The sequence below is a fragment of the Filicampus tigris genome, chromosome 4, assembly GCF_054856515.1.
Source record: "Filicampus tigris isolate MCC_2025a chromosome 4, RoL_Ftig_1.0, whole genome shotgun sequence".
NCBI lineage: Eukaryota > Metazoa > Chordata > Actinopteri > Syngnathiformes > Syngnathidae > Filicampus > Filicampus tigris.
Genome location: NC_141220.1, coordinates 15,992,589 through 16,012,372, shown reverse-complemented (window position 1 = coordinate 16,012,372; position 19,784 = coordinate 15,992,589). Strand labels below are relative to the sequence as shown.

At 42.9% G+C, this 19,784-nt stretch overlaps 1 protein-coding gene across 4 annotated transcripts in view; it reads left to right on the top strand.

Moving 5' to 3' along the window:
* Nucleotides 1-19,784, top strand: part of vwf (von Willebrand factor) — a 44,098-nt gene that overhangs the window by 20,554 nt on the left and 3,760 nt on the right. For all 4 annotated transcript variants that reach the window (XM_086029154.1, XM_086029152.1, XM_086029155.1 and 1 more), the window contains 30 exons: nucleotides 607-822; nucleotides 986-1,232; nucleotides 2,137-2,231; nucleotides 3,399-3,550; nucleotides 4,011-4,114; nucleotides 4,177-4,315; nucleotides 4,406-4,540; nucleotides 5,071-5,217; nucleotides 5,296-5,436; nucleotides 5,587-5,685; nucleotides 6,361-6,517; nucleotides 6,699-6,866; nucleotides 7,636-7,771; nucleotides 7,924-8,224; nucleotides 8,849-9,965; nucleotides 10,904-11,008; nucleotides 11,470-11,613; nucleotides 11,688-11,822; nucleotides 12,537-12,695; nucleotides 12,822-12,868; nucleotides 12,960-13,137; nucleotides 14,260-14,489; nucleotides 14,628-14,817; nucleotides 15,326-15,667; nucleotides 16,802-17,040; nucleotides 17,265-17,367; nucleotides 17,445-17,516; nucleotides 18,531-18,635; nucleotides 18,722-18,927; nucleotides 19,427-19,576. In XM_086029154.1, coding sequence (XP_085885280.1) covers nucleotides 607-822; nucleotides 986-1,232; nucleotides 2,137-2,231; nucleotides 3,399-3,550; nucleotides 4,011-4,114; nucleotides 4,177-4,315; nucleotides 4,406-4,540; nucleotides 5,071-5,217; nucleotides 5,296-5,436; nucleotides 5,587-5,685; nucleotides 6,361-6,517; nucleotides 6,699-6,866; nucleotides 7,636-7,771; nucleotides 7,924-8,224; nucleotides 8,849-9,965; nucleotides 10,904-11,008; nucleotides 11,470-11,613; nucleotides 11,688-11,822; nucleotides 12,537-12,695; nucleotides 12,822-12,868; nucleotides 12,960-13,137; nucleotides 14,260-14,489; nucleotides 14,628-14,817; nucleotides 15,326-15,667; nucleotides 16,802-17,040; nucleotides 17,265-17,367; nucleotides 17,445-17,516; nucleotides 18,531-18,635; nucleotides 18,722-18,927; nucleotides 19,427-19,576 — 5,759 coding nt within the window. The remainder of the gene's footprint in view (nucleotides 1-606; nucleotides 823-985; nucleotides 1,233-2,136; nucleotides 2,232-3,398; nucleotides 3,551-4,010; nucleotides 4,115-4,176; nucleotides 4,316-4,405; nucleotides 4,541-5,070; nucleotides 5,218-5,295; nucleotides 5,437-5,586; nucleotides 5,686-6,360; nucleotides 6,518-6,698; nucleotides 6,867-7,635; nucleotides 7,772-7,923; nucleotides 8,225-8,848; nucleotides 9,966-10,903; nucleotides 11,009-11,469; nucleotides 11,614-11,687; nucleotides 11,823-12,536; nucleotides 12,696-12,821; nucleotides 12,869-12,959; nucleotides 13,138-14,259; nucleotides 14,490-14,627; nucleotides 14,818-15,325; nucleotides 15,668-16,801; nucleotides 17,041-17,264; nucleotides 17,368-17,444; nucleotides 17,517-18,530; nucleotides 18,636-18,721; nucleotides 18,928-19,426; nucleotides 19,577-19,784) is intronic.

Below are 19,784 nucleotides of genomic sequence, written 5' to 3'. Positions count from 1 at the left end.
GAACTGGCGCACATAATAATAAACCCCAAATGTACACATGGAAAAGACTTGCCATAATTTCACGTAATAACAACCCAGGCTAAACTTAACTCATGACCAACATACAAAGATCGTAATTCTGAATCGACAACTAGGCTAGGTAACTATGCTCCTCTTAAAAATCAGCCCTGAAGCAAAAAATAGACACATTTTTCAGTGACTAGTTTAAACAGGAAGTCAGCCCAAAAAAAAGGATTTGCAATAATATGTTCTATTCATCCCCACTAGACTAAACATGGCATTCTGATTAATATTACGTTTGTGGAATATGAGTGCAGCAGCAAAATCCACCCATTTTGAGTCATCTCAGGGGGTGGCCATTTTGTCACTTCTGTTGACTGAAAATGACATCACAGTTGCTCGGGGCTCAGGTAATGACCAATCATGGCTCAGCTTCTGAAAACAGGTGAACCAGAATAGACTAGTGGAGTTGCAAAGAAAATATTATTGTAAAGAAGAAAATTTTGGAGTTGACTTCCCTTTAAGATAGGCGTCACAGAAATAAACGTGAGAAGTGATGGCTCACTGTATACCTAATCTCCGATCCGCCCTGTTCTTTTTCTTCAGTTCGTTTAGCAGAAGAAGGCTGCTCAATGATGACGTCAGATGTGTTCGGCCCGTGCCACTTCCTGGTCAATCCGGCTCCTTTCCAGCAGTTTTGTCGTTATGACGTTTGTTCATGTGTGGATGGCGAGGAGTGCCTCTGCTCCGCCCTGGCCTCTTATGCAGCTGCCTGCGCTGCCAAAGGGGTGCTCCTCCACTGGCGCTCTCCCTCGCTCTGCCGTAAAAACACTTTTCACATACACAACTGTTCAATATTTCAGTATTGTTGCACAACTTGCTGTCTCTAGGATTAGGGTTTTGCTGAATAGCAAAAACTTATTTTTAGTAGTGTCATTAATTATCTGAAAGAAACGCCCCACAAACTAATCATTTCGATCCTCAGAAATGGAGTGCACTAGAGGCCAGGTGTACGAGGCCTGCGGGAGTTTGTGCGACCGCACTTGCCTTTCCCTGTCCGGAACGGAGGGTGGATGCGGAGGGGAGAGAGTGTGCGAGGAAGGTTGTTTTTGCCCCGCTGGAAAGTACCTGAGCGACTCAGGAGAGTGTGTGACAGCAGACCGGTGCACGTGTCTGCATGATGGACAGCTCTACCAGCCTAATGACGTCTACGCTGATCACAGCAGCATCTGGTCTGTGGCCGTAACATGCAATACGTTATCTAACGCACCTTTTTTCAGTCAAGGCACGTATTTAACATTAGAAAAATCTCACGTCACCACCAAACAAAAATGTCACAAAAGAGTACATCGTCGCAGTCATGTGAAAAACACTTATCTCCATTTTTTTGTCATTTTCTTATTTTTACATGAATGGTGTTTCCGTGTTACAGACATCGCATTAATGTGAAAAATAAAAAAAGGTTAGAAAATTGGAGAGACGTGTTTTTCACAGGGCAGCGATGATATACTAATGATGATCTCATCTCAATTTACTCACAAATTGACTTCTTCAGTGTGAAATCTGAGCCTGCATCACAGTATTCTGTTTTACAAATGATACCAGGTGAATACTCAGGTTAATTGTGCCCGCCATCAAGTAGAAGTGTATTTAATTGTTCTGCATGTCACTATATGTCGCTCGCATATAGATGAACAAAGATATTTGTCATAAAAAGAAAATAATTTTCAGGCCAACAAAGTGATATGGGCACACCCTGATGATCTGATTTCATTTCATTACAATGACAATGTTGAGTATGAATCCTGGAATTTGTCCAAAAAAGCCGCTTTAAATAATAATGGCTAAGGTCATGTTCAATTTTGGTCATGAGCGCTTGAGACTTTTATTGCGCGTTCTGTTGAGAATAGACATGTCCAGCCAATTTCATATCGATCTGTGACACTGGTGTCTGGAACCATTTCTTTGGAAAGTACAAGTATGTGCTGAAGCACACAAAGATGGTTTCTTTTAATCCTAATTTGTCATGAAATCACTTGATATATGGCAGATTTTCCTTAAAATGTAGGCATCATTGTTTTAATAAATGTTTTTGGGGGGAGGATTAAGGCTAATATTCTGGATTTGTATTCACAGTTACTGCGAGAATGGATCCATGCGCTGCAGCTCTCCAGAAACAAACACTTTGCTGTCCGATCTCCTCTACGATGACGGCCTGGCACCTTCCAGAGGTGAAATCCCACACATATTTTAATAATACAGTGAATCCCCATTTATCGGGTGATAGTTTTCAAACCCACCTGCGATAGGTGAAACGCCGCGATAAAGAGACCACATAAAAAAGCTGATGTAGATTTTCCAACCATCACACACTTTTAACACATTTAAACTTATCAAAATGCACTATACTAAGTGCCTGTTGCCACTCTTGTCAAGAAATAGGTGACAATCATAAGTTCTCTAAACAAGACACAAAGCGTGCTTGCTTCAAGTTGAGTATTTGTCACTCAAAGTTGTAGTTTAATGTAAAACTGACATTGAATTAATTATTTTGTTCACAATTTGTATAATTGGACGGGACATTCAACTAGCTGGGATCGGACTAGAGAAGAGTAGACACACACTCATGCACGCACACGCACACACCTACACACCCCCACACACACACACACACACTCACACACACACACTTCACACCGGCTTTACAATTGGCCGTTATCAATTAAATGAACATATTTGCTTGACCGCAACGGTGCAAATGTATTGTCAATATCAACAATGGATGACATGAAATGCAGTCAAATAGGTCAAGGATATGGCATGTAATGTAAAAGTTTACAGTGAATCAATATATAAATAAACAGTGTATATTTACCTCACTCCCCCACGTATACAAAGGAAATGTTAACTCGGCGTAACAGCGCAAACGGGAAAATATGTGAAATAACGCTAACATTTGAAGTGGAAATGTACAGAGTGCTGTTTTGTTGATACGGAAGTCGTTACGGCCTGTTCTTCAACTACTATTTACGGTATACTTGGTCGATCTGATCAAAATAATTTGTTCCGATCAAAACTGTGATGCATGAATCGGATCAGTGTCCATGAAAACAGTGCATCCGATCATAATTTTAATCCAAACTCTGATTGGATTAAAGAAATGTTGGCCATGTAAATGTAGCCAATGAATCACGATATAGCAGTGGTTCACTCTACATGGGGTTACGTGGAGTCCATAACTATAAAGCAATCAAATGAAAAACAGTAAGTTTAGCAATGGCGAACGCGCCTTCTTGTGACATGTATTCTTGCACAGCCCAGCAAACCAGTTCATTGTACAATATGAAAACTCAACAACGAATGCAATGTGACACTCTTGTTGGCATTGGTACTTGCAGTGAGGCGCTCTACAACATGTGTCCCTCCACTGGTCTATGCTAAGTGTGACACGGGGGGAAAAGGCCTGGAATGTGCCAGAAACTGCCAGAATGTCGACCTTCCCTGTGTTTCACTTTCCTGTATCCCCGGCTGCCTCTGTCCACCCGGCACAGTAGGTAGTGGTAGCTTCATGCATGCAGTTGATATTCTTTTCATTGTATTTTACAAATTATGTCCTGGATGCCAAGGAATTTTCTACAGCTCAACCAGAATAAACCTGTGAAGTTTAAGTTATTGGTCCCGGAGCTAAAGAACATGCTTGAATTCCATCAGACAAAGTAAAAAACACACACAATTTGATTTTAACAAGGTCTCCTGAGGGAACCCATTACAAAACAACCTCTTTTTATTGTTGTTGTTTTGTTTTTTTACTCATAAAAATAGTCTTATCCTTATTTAGCCCATAAAGTAGGTCAGATATTCGGGAAGGGAGGGATTTGTTAATTTTACTTCTGTGTGCTGCTTTTTTAAGTTTGAAAGGTGCTTTACAAATCAAGTTTTGACTCTGTTGATAAAGTATTAATTGAGGGAGTTCCTACGACCAAAGGACATGAAACGGACTGATATTTCAGGTACGCCACCACGGAGGCTGCATTGTGCCTGAGCAGTGCCCTTGCTACCATAACAACAGGCCTTATGCATCTGGACAAAGCATACCGGTGGACTGCAACACCTGGTAAACTGATTTTTTTGACAATGTTCTTGTTGGCGGGCGCATGACCTATTTTTATTTTGCAGCATATGCGAGAACAGGAAGTGGCGCTGCACTGGCAAGTTTTGTGACGGCGTGTGCCGCACCGTCGGGGAGGCCCACTACATCACCTTTGATGGTCTTAAGTACTCCTTTCCTGGTCTCTGCCAGTATGTCTTGGTCCAGGTAAGACCAGTTGAAATAAATAACTTCTACTGTTTGTCTCAAGTATTTTTACACTTCTTTGTCCATTCTTTTTACCTTCATTGCTCACAGGACATGTGTAATGGAGAAGAGGGGACCTTCAGAGTGCTTGTGGAGAATGTAGCGTGTGGCATTGTGGGACATCGCTGTGCCAAGTCTGTGTCTGTCTACTACCAAGGAGGATTGATTGTGATGCAAAATGGCGAGGTATATTGAAACTTTTGACTTTTTGTCTTGAAATGAAAGGTTTTAACTATAATAATAATAATAATATATTGGATTTATGTACAGCAAACATGCGCCTATTCATGTTTCGCTGTTCACAAATTCACCTATCTGCATTTTTTTTTTCCGGTGAAACCTTCTTGTAGCTATTCACTGAAATACCTATTCGCGATTTGTGTGCTTTTCCTGTAATGGTTGACAGTTCGTCTGTGCAATCCAGCATGTACATGCACAACACATGCGACAAATACTCTCCATAGTTTCCTGTTCCACCAACAACCTGGGCTGAACTTACTTCCTCCCCGACATTGAAAGAGCTTAGGCTCTCAGTAAAGTATCGCTTAACAAATGTTCCTTTTAGCCAGGGCTTTTGTTCCTCCTTGTGGCATTTTTATGGCATTATGTAAAGGTGCACACAAACAGTGAATGGTTGAGTTTTTCAGCATATAGCTGAAACTAGCGGTGCATTTTTGCTTTGTTTTGATTTCATTTATGTTTTGGTCATTGCTCAGGTGAGGATGAAGATGCCAGTACCACAGAGCACGCAAGTGGAGATTATCCGATCCGGTCAATTCTACACCCTACTCCTGGGGAAACACATTTCCCTTAGCTGGGACAAGGGAACCCATCTCCTGGTCCACATATCGGCTGAATACAGGGTAGAAATATGTTAATACACAGATTTTTGGGGCCGCCATATTGACATTTTTTTTCCTGTAATTTTCCCACATGTGTAGAGTCGGGTGTGTGGTCTGTGCGGTAACTTTGACGGAAATGTGAATAATGACCTAGTCAGCAGTAACAATCAGCTGGAGGTGGACTCTTTGCACTTTGGGAACTCCTGGAAGGTTGTTCCCAGCTGTGCTGATGTCACACAGGTAATGCATGTTTGTCACGTGGTTAGGAGAACAAATCTATGGAGGAGAGTTTCAGATTCAAGCACCCAAAAAAATTATGTAATTTATTAAGTTTGGGACTACGTTCTATATTTATTACACAAGAATGTTGCACCGCATTTTTGTTTACAGGTCCCGGCTCCATGTGCTAACAACATCGTCAGACTGGTAACAGTTGAGCAGTCTTGCCGCCTGCTCACTGGTCCACTCTTTAAAGAGTGCAATAGTCAGGTGAGTATAGCAGTTGAAACCAAAAAGGGCAACAACATCAACATTAAGTACACTGAAATCGGAGTTGAAAGCCAATACAAAGGAAAATTATTTTTTTAGAACGATATTGTATCCCACAGAGAAGTGCTTCTAATGTCACATAGCCAGGTAGAAGGTAACCCAAAAATTACAATTGCATAACATAAACATTTGCATAAAGGTGCAATGAACAGGCCTTTCACACCTCCCTTTTCATTGTGAATCATCAAAATGATCATGAAAATTTGACACTTTACCCCAGAGCTTTGGGTATTCCACCTATGTGACGGACCGGTCCACCTATCCACCTATGACGGACGCCCATTTTGTAGGCGATAAACGAGAGATGGGAAACTTAAAAAAATAGTGGGACTAAGCAAAGTCACAAGCCCATGTTTTCCCATCTATGTAATCATCTATTTTATATAACAATAATAATAATAATAATAATTATTATTATTATTATTATAATATTAATAATAATAAATAGTGATTCCATGAGGGGGGTTGCACTACCTGTTACCATTTGACAACATGAAAAAAAATCATGATAATTCTACCATCATGCATTTGTTTTGGATCTCATTAGCTTTTGCAGATATACATTTAGTATAGTAGTTGCTCAGTGTTGTTTCCTCCCTTTACGCCTCTCTTTAGGTGGATGCACAGCCATACATAGAGATGTGCGTGGAGGTGGCGTGCACTTGTCCGTCAGTGGGCGACTGTGCTTGTTTTTGTGATGCCATTGCAGCCTACGCTCAAGCTTGTTCGCAGAAGGGTGTATCCGTCAACTGGAGATCCAACGAGCTTTGCCGTGAGTGTGAAGGATATCGCAGTGGTCCTCTATGCCATCGGTTTTAAATATAAAACTTCTTTCAAACTGTCATGAGCAATGGAAGTTACCCTGAGCGGACCACTGCTTTATAGGATGTTTATCGGAACAAATCAATGAATGCAGCAGCCAAAAATGACAGTAAAACCTTTCGTCTCCATAGCAATGAGCTGTGAGGAGTTGAACCCGAAGAGTGTGGCTACAGGAGAGGAGTTATGCCAGTGGAGGTATAACACTTGTGGCCCTGCCTGTCCCGTCACCTGCCAGCATCCCGATCCCCTCCAGTGCTCCCTCACATGTGTGGAAGGATGTCATGCTTACTGCCCCCCAGGTGCCTAACATATATCCCCATACAGTAAATTTAACATCTCAAGGGAGACATACTGCACTATGGAAATTTAATTTATCGACTTGTATATAAATTGTTGGGTCTCGATAGTGCCTGCCCACCCAAGTATGGAACTACATAAACTCCCCATTTCTGAAAATGTGTCTGGTCACAAGCTATTTTGTATTTGGTCGAATTGTGACATCACAGTGTGGCTAAATAACATAACATCTTCTACATAGTGTTCTTCCACCTAATTTGGCAGCCCGACCGGGGGTGAATAAATGTTGTTTTGAAACACAGAAGTACAGGGTGTACGGGGTCAAAAAAATGTAAGCAGAGCTGCAGTGTTGGAAGCACTGAGCTTAACAAGAGCTAACAGCCCTGCGAACAGTCCCTTATAAAGTTTCTCAATTAAAAGCATTTTCACTCATGGAGGCAGCGCTCCATTAATGTGTGTATGTAGCGCATTGGCAAACGCAAATTGTGATGTCGCAATTCTTGCCCTTTACATAAATTTGACTTGAATTTGTAATTTCACACAATGAAAACTCATTGGCCTCTGTAGAACAGGGTGAGCCTAACGGGTCATTTGAATGAGGCAAAAACCAGCCCCCAAAACAGAATACTTTAATATAGTCTGTTATAAGTGGATGTTAAGTGGGCTGTAATTGTTTGTTCCTTATTTTGCTGGAAAACTGTCAGAGACATTTATTGCGACACTTCAGAACTGTTTTAAATTGTGTCTCACTGTTCGCCATGTTGCTCTCAGGCCAGCTGTTGGATGAGGTGGCCATGAGGTGTGTTGAGCCCACTCAGTGTCAAGTATGCGTCCATGAGGGACAAAGAATCTCCCACGGCAACAAAGTCATCATCGGCCGGCATGACCCCGCCCGCTGCAAAATATGGTAAGAGTGGTTACTAGGTGCTCATTTGTAATAATAAAAAAAATTTTAAAATCCAGGTGAGTGTAGAGACATCAAGCTCACATAGATCTTTACTGTTTATTCATTTACAAATCCAGATTTGTAATTTGCTTTCTTTATTATTTGTTCCCAAGTCACTGTGAAAACAACACTCTAACCTGCGAGGCTTGCGCCACTTTGACCACCGCCGCACCAGCCCTTGCCTCTGTCACCTTTACAACCATCCCGATGACCACCATGATGCCGGAGGGGACATGCGATCGTGCCATGGATCTGGTTTTCCTGCTGGATGGCTCAACCGCATTGAGCGAAACTGAGTTTCAAACCACTAAAGACTTTATACTGGGAGTTGTGGAGCGCTTCCGCTTGGGCTCCGCTCACACTCGAGCCGCAGTGCTGCTTTACTACTCTGGAGTCAAAACGTATGATTTACAGGTAGGTAGACCCATGGGATCGCATTTTCACTCATGGAGGCAGCACTTCATACGCTACTCTTCATATACTTGTAAGTTAGTGCGCAACTCCGTTTATGCAGCCGATAGAGCGGCAAAAGCAAATATCCTAAACCGGTTGTGCCCCCAACCCCACTGAGTTGACAACTTCACTGAGCAATCAAGTACATGCTGCTGATCAGAAGTTAACACAACAATACTCAAAGCACGTCTACTTACATTATGGCTTTTACACAATAGTGTCTCAGACAGTGTAGCTACTATCCTGGCTGCGATTTGAAAGCGGCCGATCTTTGCCCAGTTTACCTGCCAAATAGATTACGAAACTCAATAAAGGGACAGTATTATGTAAATTAGCACTACACTTACGTCACTATCCCCAAAATTAACAGCTCGCTCATAGACTCGTTTTTGGGGAAATAGGCAGATAAGAAAACATTTAACTGTTTGTTTAATTTCACACTTGATAGGTGGGCAGGTCTTTCTGAGACTTGTAAGCAAGCAATTAAAATTTTTCTCACCTTTAAATTTAAATTCATTAAATTACTTACATTTGATAACATAGTAACATAATAGCTTTCCTCCTTTTGAACTTTTCTGTGTGTAGGTTCAGAAGTGGTTGTTTAAGAAGACGGTGCATGACCTGCACTACGCCGGAGGTGATGCCGCCTTCTTGGACGAGGCCATTAAATATCTCTCTTACAATATCTACGACAAGAACAAACGAGAGCACGCCGGCCGCGTCGCCGTCATCCTGACGGCCAGCGGTAACCCTAGGCCCATGCGCCCGTTCATCAACATGCTCCGCAGGAAAAGCATCACCACGCTGACCGTGGCCCTCGGTCCCGGTGTGAACATGGAACAGATTAACGGCATCACGAAGGCCAATCCCGACAACAGGGCCTACGTGCTGAGTAGCACTGCCGAGCTGCATGATCGCCTTTTAGAATTGACCGACTACCTTTGCACTTTGGGGCTAGAGCCGAAATCCAGCATGACCACCACGACTCGCTCTCCTCGACCGGAACCCATCCCTGCCAAACACCTCACCACCACTTCTACCATCCCTTCCATCATGTCTCCGACCACCACCACACCGCCCTCTTCTGTACCGCCAACCAAGGAAGTGACGTTCGTCATTGAAGGCTCTGATTCAGTCGGGGAGGCCAACTTTAACAAATCCCTCCTGTTCCTGGAGGAAGTTGTGACGCAGTTGTCTGAGAAGGAGGAGTTCATCCGCATCACGGTCATCCAGTACTCAGTCACGGTGACCGTGGAGATCCGCCGCTGGGATCTGAGATACCAAAGGATGCTGCTGCTACAACGTCTCAGAGAGATTCGTTGGCGGGGTGGAAGCAAGACAAACACCGGCACTGCCGTGGCAACTATCTTTCAGGACATTGCCACCGTCCCGCCTTCATGGGGTCCCGTCCCACCTCAGCTGGTCTTCCTGGTGACGGAGAACCCGCCCACGGACACGGTGACGCGCCCTCCCTCCACAAGCACCCAAACACACTTGTATCCCATCGGAGTTGGCTCCAAAGTGCGGGAGGTGGACTTGTTCCCCTTCAGCTCGCCACAGCGTCCGATGATGGTGGAGGACTATACGCATCTCAACAAACTGGTCCACCGTGTTGTCAACATCACACGCACCACAGTCACGCCACGCTTCCCCACGTTGGTGCCCGTGGTCCACCCAACGCTCGCCAGCCTCCCGCCCACAGGTAGAGACAGCATGCTGCCATCAGTTGCCTGTACAGTGAACCCTTTCTATTGTAGACATACAGTAAATACAGATACTGCGAAAAGCAAAAAAAATGTAATAGACGCCCCCCTAAAAATGTATATACCGTAACTGCCAATAGTTTTAACTGTAAATATACCACTATGTACAAAAAATGGGAATAAGTGAGCTTTCAAGCAACTAGCCGGGATCGGTTCCACAGAAAAAACAATCAGGTGAACGGCAAACCATTAAACTTGCGTCAATTACTGTAGCGGATATCAAAGCTTTGCGAATAGTGGATGCTCCCTTTCAAAATATTTCAAATTTCCTATATAAATGTCTTAAACCTTAAATATACCCAAACTATGATCGCAAAACATTTTAATATTGTTTCAAACTCATTGTACGTTTCCCTTAAAAAAACGACTTACTCTTGATTTGATATGAAACTAATGCACCTGAAGTGTGAGAACACGAGCATGTACACTATGTCACTGCTTTGCAACCAATAAAAATATAAATTCCTACTTTCCTATTAGCCATTTTACTATGATGTTTTTGACTTAGTGAGACTGAAATAGTCTTATTTTTTAAATACATAAAGTACACCACCGTTTAAAAAACACACAGTATACATAAACTATCGTTTAAAACTTTGAGGGTCACTTAGAAGTTTAAACCTGATTTATTTTCATATTTTCGATTAATGTTATGTTATCTTCATTGAAAATAACTGTGCTTTTTGTTTCAAGATATTTCTTAGAAACTCCTAACTAGGATACTAATTATAAAAGGCGTAATAGGTGTGTTTTACATTAAATAGTTTGTTAGGTTCTACAGAAAAAAATGTGAGTAGATGAGTTGGTGAATTGGCAAGAGTTCAATATAAGTCACCTGTATTTATGTGAAAATACAGTATTCTATATAATCCCACAGTGCCTTGTAAGACACCTGTGGACATACTTTTCCTGCTGGAGTCCGGACAGCAGTTTGATGACATGAAAACTTTTGTGAAAGCCTTCATCAACACAGTGGATGTCGGTAGGTAGACAAAAGACTAAGACACATTGGTAAGAGATCCATTTTCTATAGTTTTTGTCCTCATTCGGGCTGCGGGTGAGCTGGAGCCTATCTAATTTGACTTTGGGCAACAGGCGGGGTAAATTCTGGACTGGTTGCCAGCCAATCACAGGGCACATATTTCATTCACACTCAAATTCACACCTATGGACAATTAAGAGTCATGTTTTTGGAATATTGGAGAAAGCAAGAAAAGAATAAACGGAAAAAAAACATGCAAGCATGGGGGAATATGCAAATTCCACCCAGATTTGAACCCAAACCACATGAATGTGAGGCAGATGTAACCACTAGTCTACTGCAGCATGAACAAAGTTTGCATTTAGGAAATCAGACCCTCGGGGTTGAAGAATTGAATAAAATGGGTCCAGTATGTGTATCATCTCTGCCTTTTAACATCTTCCCATTTTGTCTGTGTGGAGGTCCGAATGGCACTCAGGTGAGCGTGGTGCAGTATGGTGACACCATCACCGCGGAGTTCACCTGGAGCGGGCCACAGATCAAGTCGCGCCTCCTCGGCCTGGTGGATAACATTCCCAGAAGGAGAACAGCGGCCCCAGCACTCGGTAGAGGATACAAAAATATGTGAAGCGTGCATGTCAGCAACTCATTGGAGCTCACCGCTGTGTCTCCGGCTCAGGCTCGGCACTGCGGTACGCCGTCCAAGCGGCCATTAGAGGAGGGAGAGTAGGCGTGGCAAAGGCTGTGGTGATGATAGTGACCGATAAGTCAACTGATCAGGTCCAAGAAGCAGCGAATGAGGCACTGGTGGCAGGTAACTAACACAATTCTTCCATAGAGCGGTAATTCTCAAAATAGGGTCCCTGCAACCCTAAGGGTAGACAAAATAATTTGCAATAAACTATGCGGTATCGTTTAGAAAAGTATATTCCTACAGTATGGGTACTGGCATGCTAGTCAAACAGACTCCTCCATAATTTAGCTTTGATCCAATTAAGTACTCTGATATTATGTATATAATCTGCATATATATATATATATATATATATATATATATATATATATATATATATATATATATATATATATATATATATATATATATATATGGACCATATATACATACCACATAATATATTGCTAATTATTTTGTATATATACAAAATAAACTTCATATCACATTTCAACTTCCTCTTCTCATAAAATTGACTTTTTATCCTGACAAAATATGTCTTTGTTGTTTATAACTTTTTTCTTTATTTATCTTAATTTATTCTTATGACATTACAACTTTTTTGCTCCCAAAAAATAGGAGTTTGTTTTTGTATGATTTCAACTTTTGCTTGAATTTTTAATGGCATTTAGAGGCACCTTTGTAGTTGTGGTCCTTATGTTTGACTGGTGTTAGTATTATGTAGGGCTCCTCCAAAAATTCCTCCCTGGAATCAAAACATTTCAGAACCCCGGCATTAGCACAATGATTCTTTTCTCCTATATACTCCATTGCTTAGGTTGTCTTATCCCACAGGTGTTTCGGTGTTCCCCATCGGCGTTGGTCCAGACTACGACCACAACGAGCTGGCCACTGTTGGCCACAAACAAGACAACATCTTGCACTTAAAGAGTATGGATCAGTTACGGATGCTGCTGACTTTGGACCGCAGTTATGCAGAAAAAATCTGCAGAGGTGCCTGCCCTCGCATACACTTGGACACACTTGAAAATAACTCATCTCGTGGCAGCATTGTTGTCGTTTTTATAATATCAGTGATTATGACGGTAGTTGTTGGCTGTGATTTGCTTTGGCTCTCAGCTGGTCCGCCAGGGGTGTGCGTTGATGACAGTGGCACAGAGAGAAAAGTGAGTCACACAGGGGAAAAAAAGAAAACAAAAAAAACGCGTTACTATACTATGATTGATGTGTTTGGTTTTTTTTCCTCGTGTGCCACAGCCTGGAGAGTTATGGCTACTGGAGGATGGCTGCCATTCAGTGCTGTGCCATCCCAGCGGGGTTGTTACCATGCAGAACCACAAAGTCAGCTGTGATAGACTGGAGCCGCCAGCGTGCAGGAACAACATTCTGCCTGTGAAAGTGCAAGAGGCCTGCAGCTGCCATTGGGAATGCCCGTGTATGTACACCAATAGGATCATACTTAATTCTTGATTATAGCTCTGTTGAATGTGAATAATAAGGTTGTGCAGTATTTACATTACATGGTTCCTGTGACACAATTAAAGAGTGTTTGCTCTTAAGTGGCACAATTTCAGATGTCAGCGCAAATAGAAATAATTTCATGGAGTCGAATATCTTCAGATAGGATTTTTTTCTCTAGTAAACGTAGATAAAAAAAAACATACGTACAAGGACGGAGCAGATTGACGGACTGCCCACCCAGTGAGATTCATGAAAAATATATATTTTTTTAATTATATTTTAATTATTAGTAAATTATATTTTAATTAGCTTTTCGTTGTGTTTTTTATCCATCCATTCATCCATTATCGATACCGCTTATCCTCACAAGGGTCGCGGGCGTGCTGGAGCCTATCCCAGCTGTCTTCGGGCAGTAGGCGGGGGACACCCTGAATTGGTTGCCAGCCAATCGCAGGGCACACAGAGACAAACAAACAACCGCACTCACAATCACACTTAGGGGCAATTTAGAGAGTTCAATCAGCTTACCATGCATGTTTTTGGAATGTGGGAGGAAACCGGAGCACCCGGAGAAAACCCACGCAGGCACGGGGAGAACATGCAAACTCCACACAGGGAGGCCGGAGCTGGGATCGACCCACGACCTCTGAACTGTGAGGCAGACGTGCTAACCAGTCGCCCACTGTGCCGCTGTGTTTTTTATTTTATTGAATATTAAGAATGGCATAATTGTGGGTGTCTAAGGAAGCTCGGAACCTCATATTATTCAGTTTGTCATTTTATTTGAATATTGGTCAACTAAATGCTATGTAGCATTTAATATTTATGTTATTTATTCATAACAGTTTTCTTCCTTGTCGTCACTTCCTGGTGTTGATGGTTGTCCAGTTAGTTACAGTATATGCAATTCGGGCTTAGTTGTTTCCTGTTTTTCAGTTCAAACGCAGCCATGTGGGATATGTGTCTTGAAATGTACACTGTCAAAAAAAAGGATGCAGGCATACAATGCAATTGAGCACGTTCACTATTTCTAGTACGTTTATAACCTCGTATTCCTGGCTTTGTCCCTGCTGCCTGTGTACGTGTGTGTTGACAGGCATTTGCATGGGCAGCTCCACCAATCACGTGGTGCGATTTGACAGCTTGCCACTCAGGCTGGACACAGAGGGCCTGTGCTCTTATACCCTCCTCACTGTCAGCGATGGTTCGGAGGTCACGCTCCACAACGGACCCTGTCAGGACTCAGCACAGTACAACCACATCTGCATGAAAGCCATCGAGGTGACGCACGGGCAGCGTAAACTCCTACTGAAAGATGATATGACAGTAAGTCGGGTTTCTGATGTGTTCCTTTGGACAGTGAAAGTGCATCCCTTGCATCCTTTGATTTTTCTGTATGCGGCCCTCTGAGAAAAAAAGTTCGGATACCCCTGGTTTAAAAGGTTATTCACTCAATTTGTGCAGGCGTTAATTGGACGAGAGGAGATTTCACTTCCATGGAGGCATGCGGGTCTGGAGTTGGTGCAATTCGGCGGAGTGATGCTGCAGCTCAAGACTGACCACGGCTACATTTTGACGTTCACACCGCAGAGCAACGAGTTCACCATCACGCTGCTCAATGCCAGCATCAGCGACCACACTGCTGGACTATGCGGTAACGTAGTTGAAGACCAACACCAAACACATACATTTCCTTTTTATAGTGGCCTCAGAGCCATGTCGTGGATAATACTGTATGCATGCCTCACAGTCGAGAGGTTCCGGGTTTGAATCTCAGATATGACCTTCCTGTGTGCAGTTTGCATGTTCTCTCTGTGTTTGTGTTGGTTTTCTCTTTCCACATCCCAAAAACATCCAGGTTATTTGAAGACTCTAAATTGTCCTTAAATGTGGATGTGAGTGTTTACTCATCCAATGTATCCATACATCTGTAAATCCATTTGGTGTCATTCATACAACAGATTACCGTTAATAGATTTGTTTGCAGCTAAACAGGCCCAGATTTCACATTTAGAAAGTCCATTTGTGAGATTATTCCAATATATATTCTCTTTGTGCCAATCTTTGTAAAGTGTGTGCTTCGCAAACATGAGGTTCAGAAACGATGGGATAACTTACATTATGCCGTTGATGCGACATAGTCTTTTCCTTGCATCTTGCAGGTGCCTGCGGTGAACAATCCGTCAGCGTTCTCTCTTTGCGTAACGGCAGCCCCACCTCCGACCAGATGACCTTCATCTCCGACTGGACGACGGCCGGTGATGGGGGCGTGTGCGTGCCCAAACAGAAGGTGGTTTGTGCCTCCGGGGCGGCCATGGGATGCCAGGCTCTGCGCTCACAGGTGTTTGAGGCCTGCCACACGCACATACCTGTCCTGATGTTCCTCACCAAATGCGAGGAGCAGGCGTGCGAGGAGTCGGACGTGTGTGAGCTCATTTCTACATACGCATTCCTGTGTAGGCAGATGGGTGTGTGTATAGACTGGAGAAGCCCCCATATTTGCCGTAAGTCTTCGTAGATATTCTGCCACTTTTTTGTCCTTCTAAGACTTCCACATTTGTCAACTGATCATTCTCATTTGCAATTTTTTTGACAAAAAGTAAACTGGATTTTAAACTCCCAAAAAGCAGGGCTAACTCGAGGCGCAGGGGGTGTAACGCGATTGTGGTGAATTTGATCGAGGCGCAAGCAGACAAATTCGTCGCTGCACGGACATGCGTGGTGGAAGTCATCAAATTTCATTCATAAATATGACACCAGTGTGAGACAATCCCTCTGAGTCATTGGAGAAATCAGTTCATTGAGTAGATTATAATCATTATCATTTTGAAAATATTTTAATAGAACAACGTCACTGTTGCGGGGGTGGAGGTGCTGGTCACGCCTAGACGCGCAATCCGGGTGCAAGGCGGTCTCTGTCCACACTACATCATCCGCAAGGGGAGAGCTTGCACTTTACCTGCCAATGTCATGCACGGACCCCAGCGTGTCCGCAATTTCAAGCACAGCGTACTCGGAATGGCCTGATATTGATGCAAATGAGGGATGCCGGGAAAATACTATTTCCATCCCACAATGGTGCACAAAGGCATAAATGCCCCATTACACCCAATTCTACCTGTGTGAAGTCTATCAAAATACCAGAAGAAAGAAAATTCCACCTATACGCACAGTTAGGCCGCACTTTGCGCTAGACTATCGCGCGGGACAAAAATAGGGCCCTAAAAGTGCCCTAAGATTAAGAGACATTTTGTATGTTTACCTTCTCCTTTCTCATTTCTCAATCTCTCAGTTTAAAACATTCTTTAAATTGTTCAGCTCATTCAGGACATTTGCTTTCCATGCTGCATGTGCTGTTAGCACTCCTTCTGTTAGCATTTGAGCAATTCTCGTTAGAAATGGTATGTACAACTACAATGTAACACATAAAATTATCATTGGCTACACACATTTGAACAATTTTCATTCTAGAAGTACGATAACTCAATTTTTTAATAATTTCCAAATCTCACATCCCCAACATTTCACTTAATTATTCAGCTTGTCACTTAACGTCAGCTCTTCAGCATTCATACACAATTTCTACAGAAATTCTTTAGCTCCATTTCGGACTTCCACCTAAAGTCCCTCTCTTACAGCTTTTCAGTGCCCCGCCACCATGGAGTACACCGCATGCCGCACGGGCTGCGTGGAGGACTGTGACAGCGCACAACCGTTGCGGGGTGACTGGTCGGTTGCCACGGGTAATGGGTCGTCATGCACAGACACACCCACTGAGGGCTGTTTCTGTCCGAGGGGAACCGTTCTGCATCAGGGAGTGTGTGTGTCACCCGAGAAGTGCAAGCAGTGTGTGGACCATCGTGGACGCGCATATCAGGTTACCCTCATATAAACAATACAAAAGATGCTAATAGTGTATGTGTGTGTGAGACTGATGCAAAATTACATTAATAAATTCAACCAAAGAAGTGATGAAAAGGCGGTGGTGGGCAAACTTGTGGCAAGTGCAAGTGCAAGTGCAAGGGCTCTCCAAAACAGTTTTTGACTGTCCCTTAGTGTTTGTAACACAAGCATGTGTGTACTCGTGGTGTGTCTGTACAGTATCTGCAGACTTGGGTACCTGATGACAATCCGTGCTTGATTTGCTTGTGTTTGGACCGACAACACATTAACTGCACCGCACGACCATGCAACGATGAGAAAGGCAAGTATGCTCTATTTAAGTTTCCGTTTCTTATGATAGTCCCCCACTATAACCCAATGTTTGTGTTGTGTGTGTAGCACCAGTGTGCGGAGCCTGTGAAGTGCTGAAGGAGAAGCGAGAATCCAAATGCTGCCCAGAGTATGAATGTGGTATGTACAAATTCATGTTAAAATAACAGGTGAGGAGGCCGGGACATAATAACCCCCGGTTGACTTTCACGGGCCCCCACTCATTGGTTTTTCAAGGGAATGGAAGTCAATCTTTTACTCTTTGTTACAGTATATACAGCATTTCTGTAGCACTTTAACAACTCAACTCACCTTTATTTACAGAGCACTTTTAATAACAACCAATACATTCCATACCATGCTGCATACAAAGTGCTGTACACCAGACACAAAAACAATGACAGTTAAAACAATAAATAAATAACATAAAAACAGTAAATACCATCAAATGCTAAAACAATACAGTCTCATGCTGAGTCAAAAGCCATAGAATAAAAATGTCTTTTAAAGGGGAAGTCAAGGAAGTTCCTGTTTATAAGTGCCCTGAAAAAGAAGAGGCTTTACCTTAGCCAGCTGCCTAAAATGAAAAAAAAATGGAAGTAACAATTACAAAAATAACAATTTGCCAACAACTGCTGCTGTAACAAATTATTAACACATACTTATGTAAGTCGACGTGGTGGCAGGGGAATATTTGTGTTTGGCAGTGTGTCCTCTGCATGTGCCACATGCAAGAATCTGCTACACCAAGTGACAAGGGTAACTCGGAGAGTTTGTGGTGAAGTGCTGCCTCCATAAATGAAAATACAATGCATGCTTTCATAGTTTTTATGAGGCCTCACCTTTTTTCACTACGCTCTGGGTGAGTAGTAACACCCACACTGCTTGCAACACCGAGCTCCGACTTGGGTCCTCATAGGGTGAGCAGTGGCACATTTGCACGAGACAGGACCACCCTCTCTAAACAGGCTGAGTTCAGTGAGGCAAAGAAAATTGTGCCGTAGTTCTTCATCCTCGGGATAGTTTGATGAGAAAAATTTCACAAGTTAATAAATAACGAAAAGGGGATAAAATGTCTCCTAAAACACTTTTAGCATTTTACCTCTGAGACTTCGGTGTCCATGTAGCTCATGTGCTCCCTCTGTGACTTTTCAGTGTGTGACCTGTCGAGCTGTGATGTTCCCGAGGCACCCCGCTGTGAGGATGGTGAGGTGCCAGTTCTGAAAAACCCAGGGGAATGTCAAGCCATACACGAGTGCGGTAGGGCACAATCTCATCACACACCTGTCACGTACCTGTGAACGCTTTGACTTTGACATGGCTTCATCTTTTTTGCGACCACCCAGTTTGCAAGAAGGAGGACTGCTCTCTCAGCCCTACCCCAGTGTGCGGCGCCCATCGCCGGCTGACAGTCAAAAAGACAAAGTGCTGCGATGTGTTTGAGTGCTCGTGTAGCTGCCAGAACGTCACTCGCACTTGCCCGGCTGGCTTCATCACGGCCTCCAAGACGGACGACTGCGGCTGCACTGAGATAAGCTGCCTGCCGGACAAAGTAAGTGTTTTACAAATCACCTATTTATACACAAATGTGAATTCAGAAATTTCATCCACACTACATACTGGTGGTGTGTGAACCGTTACTGAAACATAAAAAAAACGTGGTAATCACCAATGCTTTTCAGTTGGGGTAGCTGTAGCATAAACTTTACACTAGATACTGGTCCAATACATTTGTTCAACAATGTCTATCCCACCAATCAGTCGAGGGGGTACCCCACCTCCTGCCCTAAATCAGCTGGGATAGGCTATGGATGGACAAATGGATCAATTACTATAGTTTTTCTTCTTCCCACTCCTTTTCGAGTGTTAATGATTTGATTTGTATATTGAACCTGCATGTTTTCTGCTTTAAGTATTGCTCAAGTCTTGTTTTTTTGTTTTGTTTTGTTATTTTTTGTATGCAGTTCATTTATGTTTATAAGTAATTTTGCTTAAAGCAAATAAATATGAAATGAAAGATGAAATTACTATATGATATGATTATCCAACAGGTGTGCGTTGTGGGTGACGTGGTCCATGCGGTGGGCAGCAAATGGGATGAGGGATGCGAGAAATGCAGCTGCAGCCAACTACAGGACAAGGACACATCACTGCACGTTGCTCAGTGTTCTACGCCAGTGTGCCAGCGGAACTGCCCGCTGGTGAGACAAACAAAATGATCTATTTGATTCCCTCCGGCGTTTTTAAGTCTCAAATTTTTATGTTCACTGATATCTGTAATAGACCGAATGTGAGTCAAAAATACATAAAAGCATAACATTTTTGGTGGACATGCTGTCTGTTACCAAAATCAATAAGCAACCATTCGATTGTACATGTCTTTGGAAGTGAGAAAACGTACAAATTGTA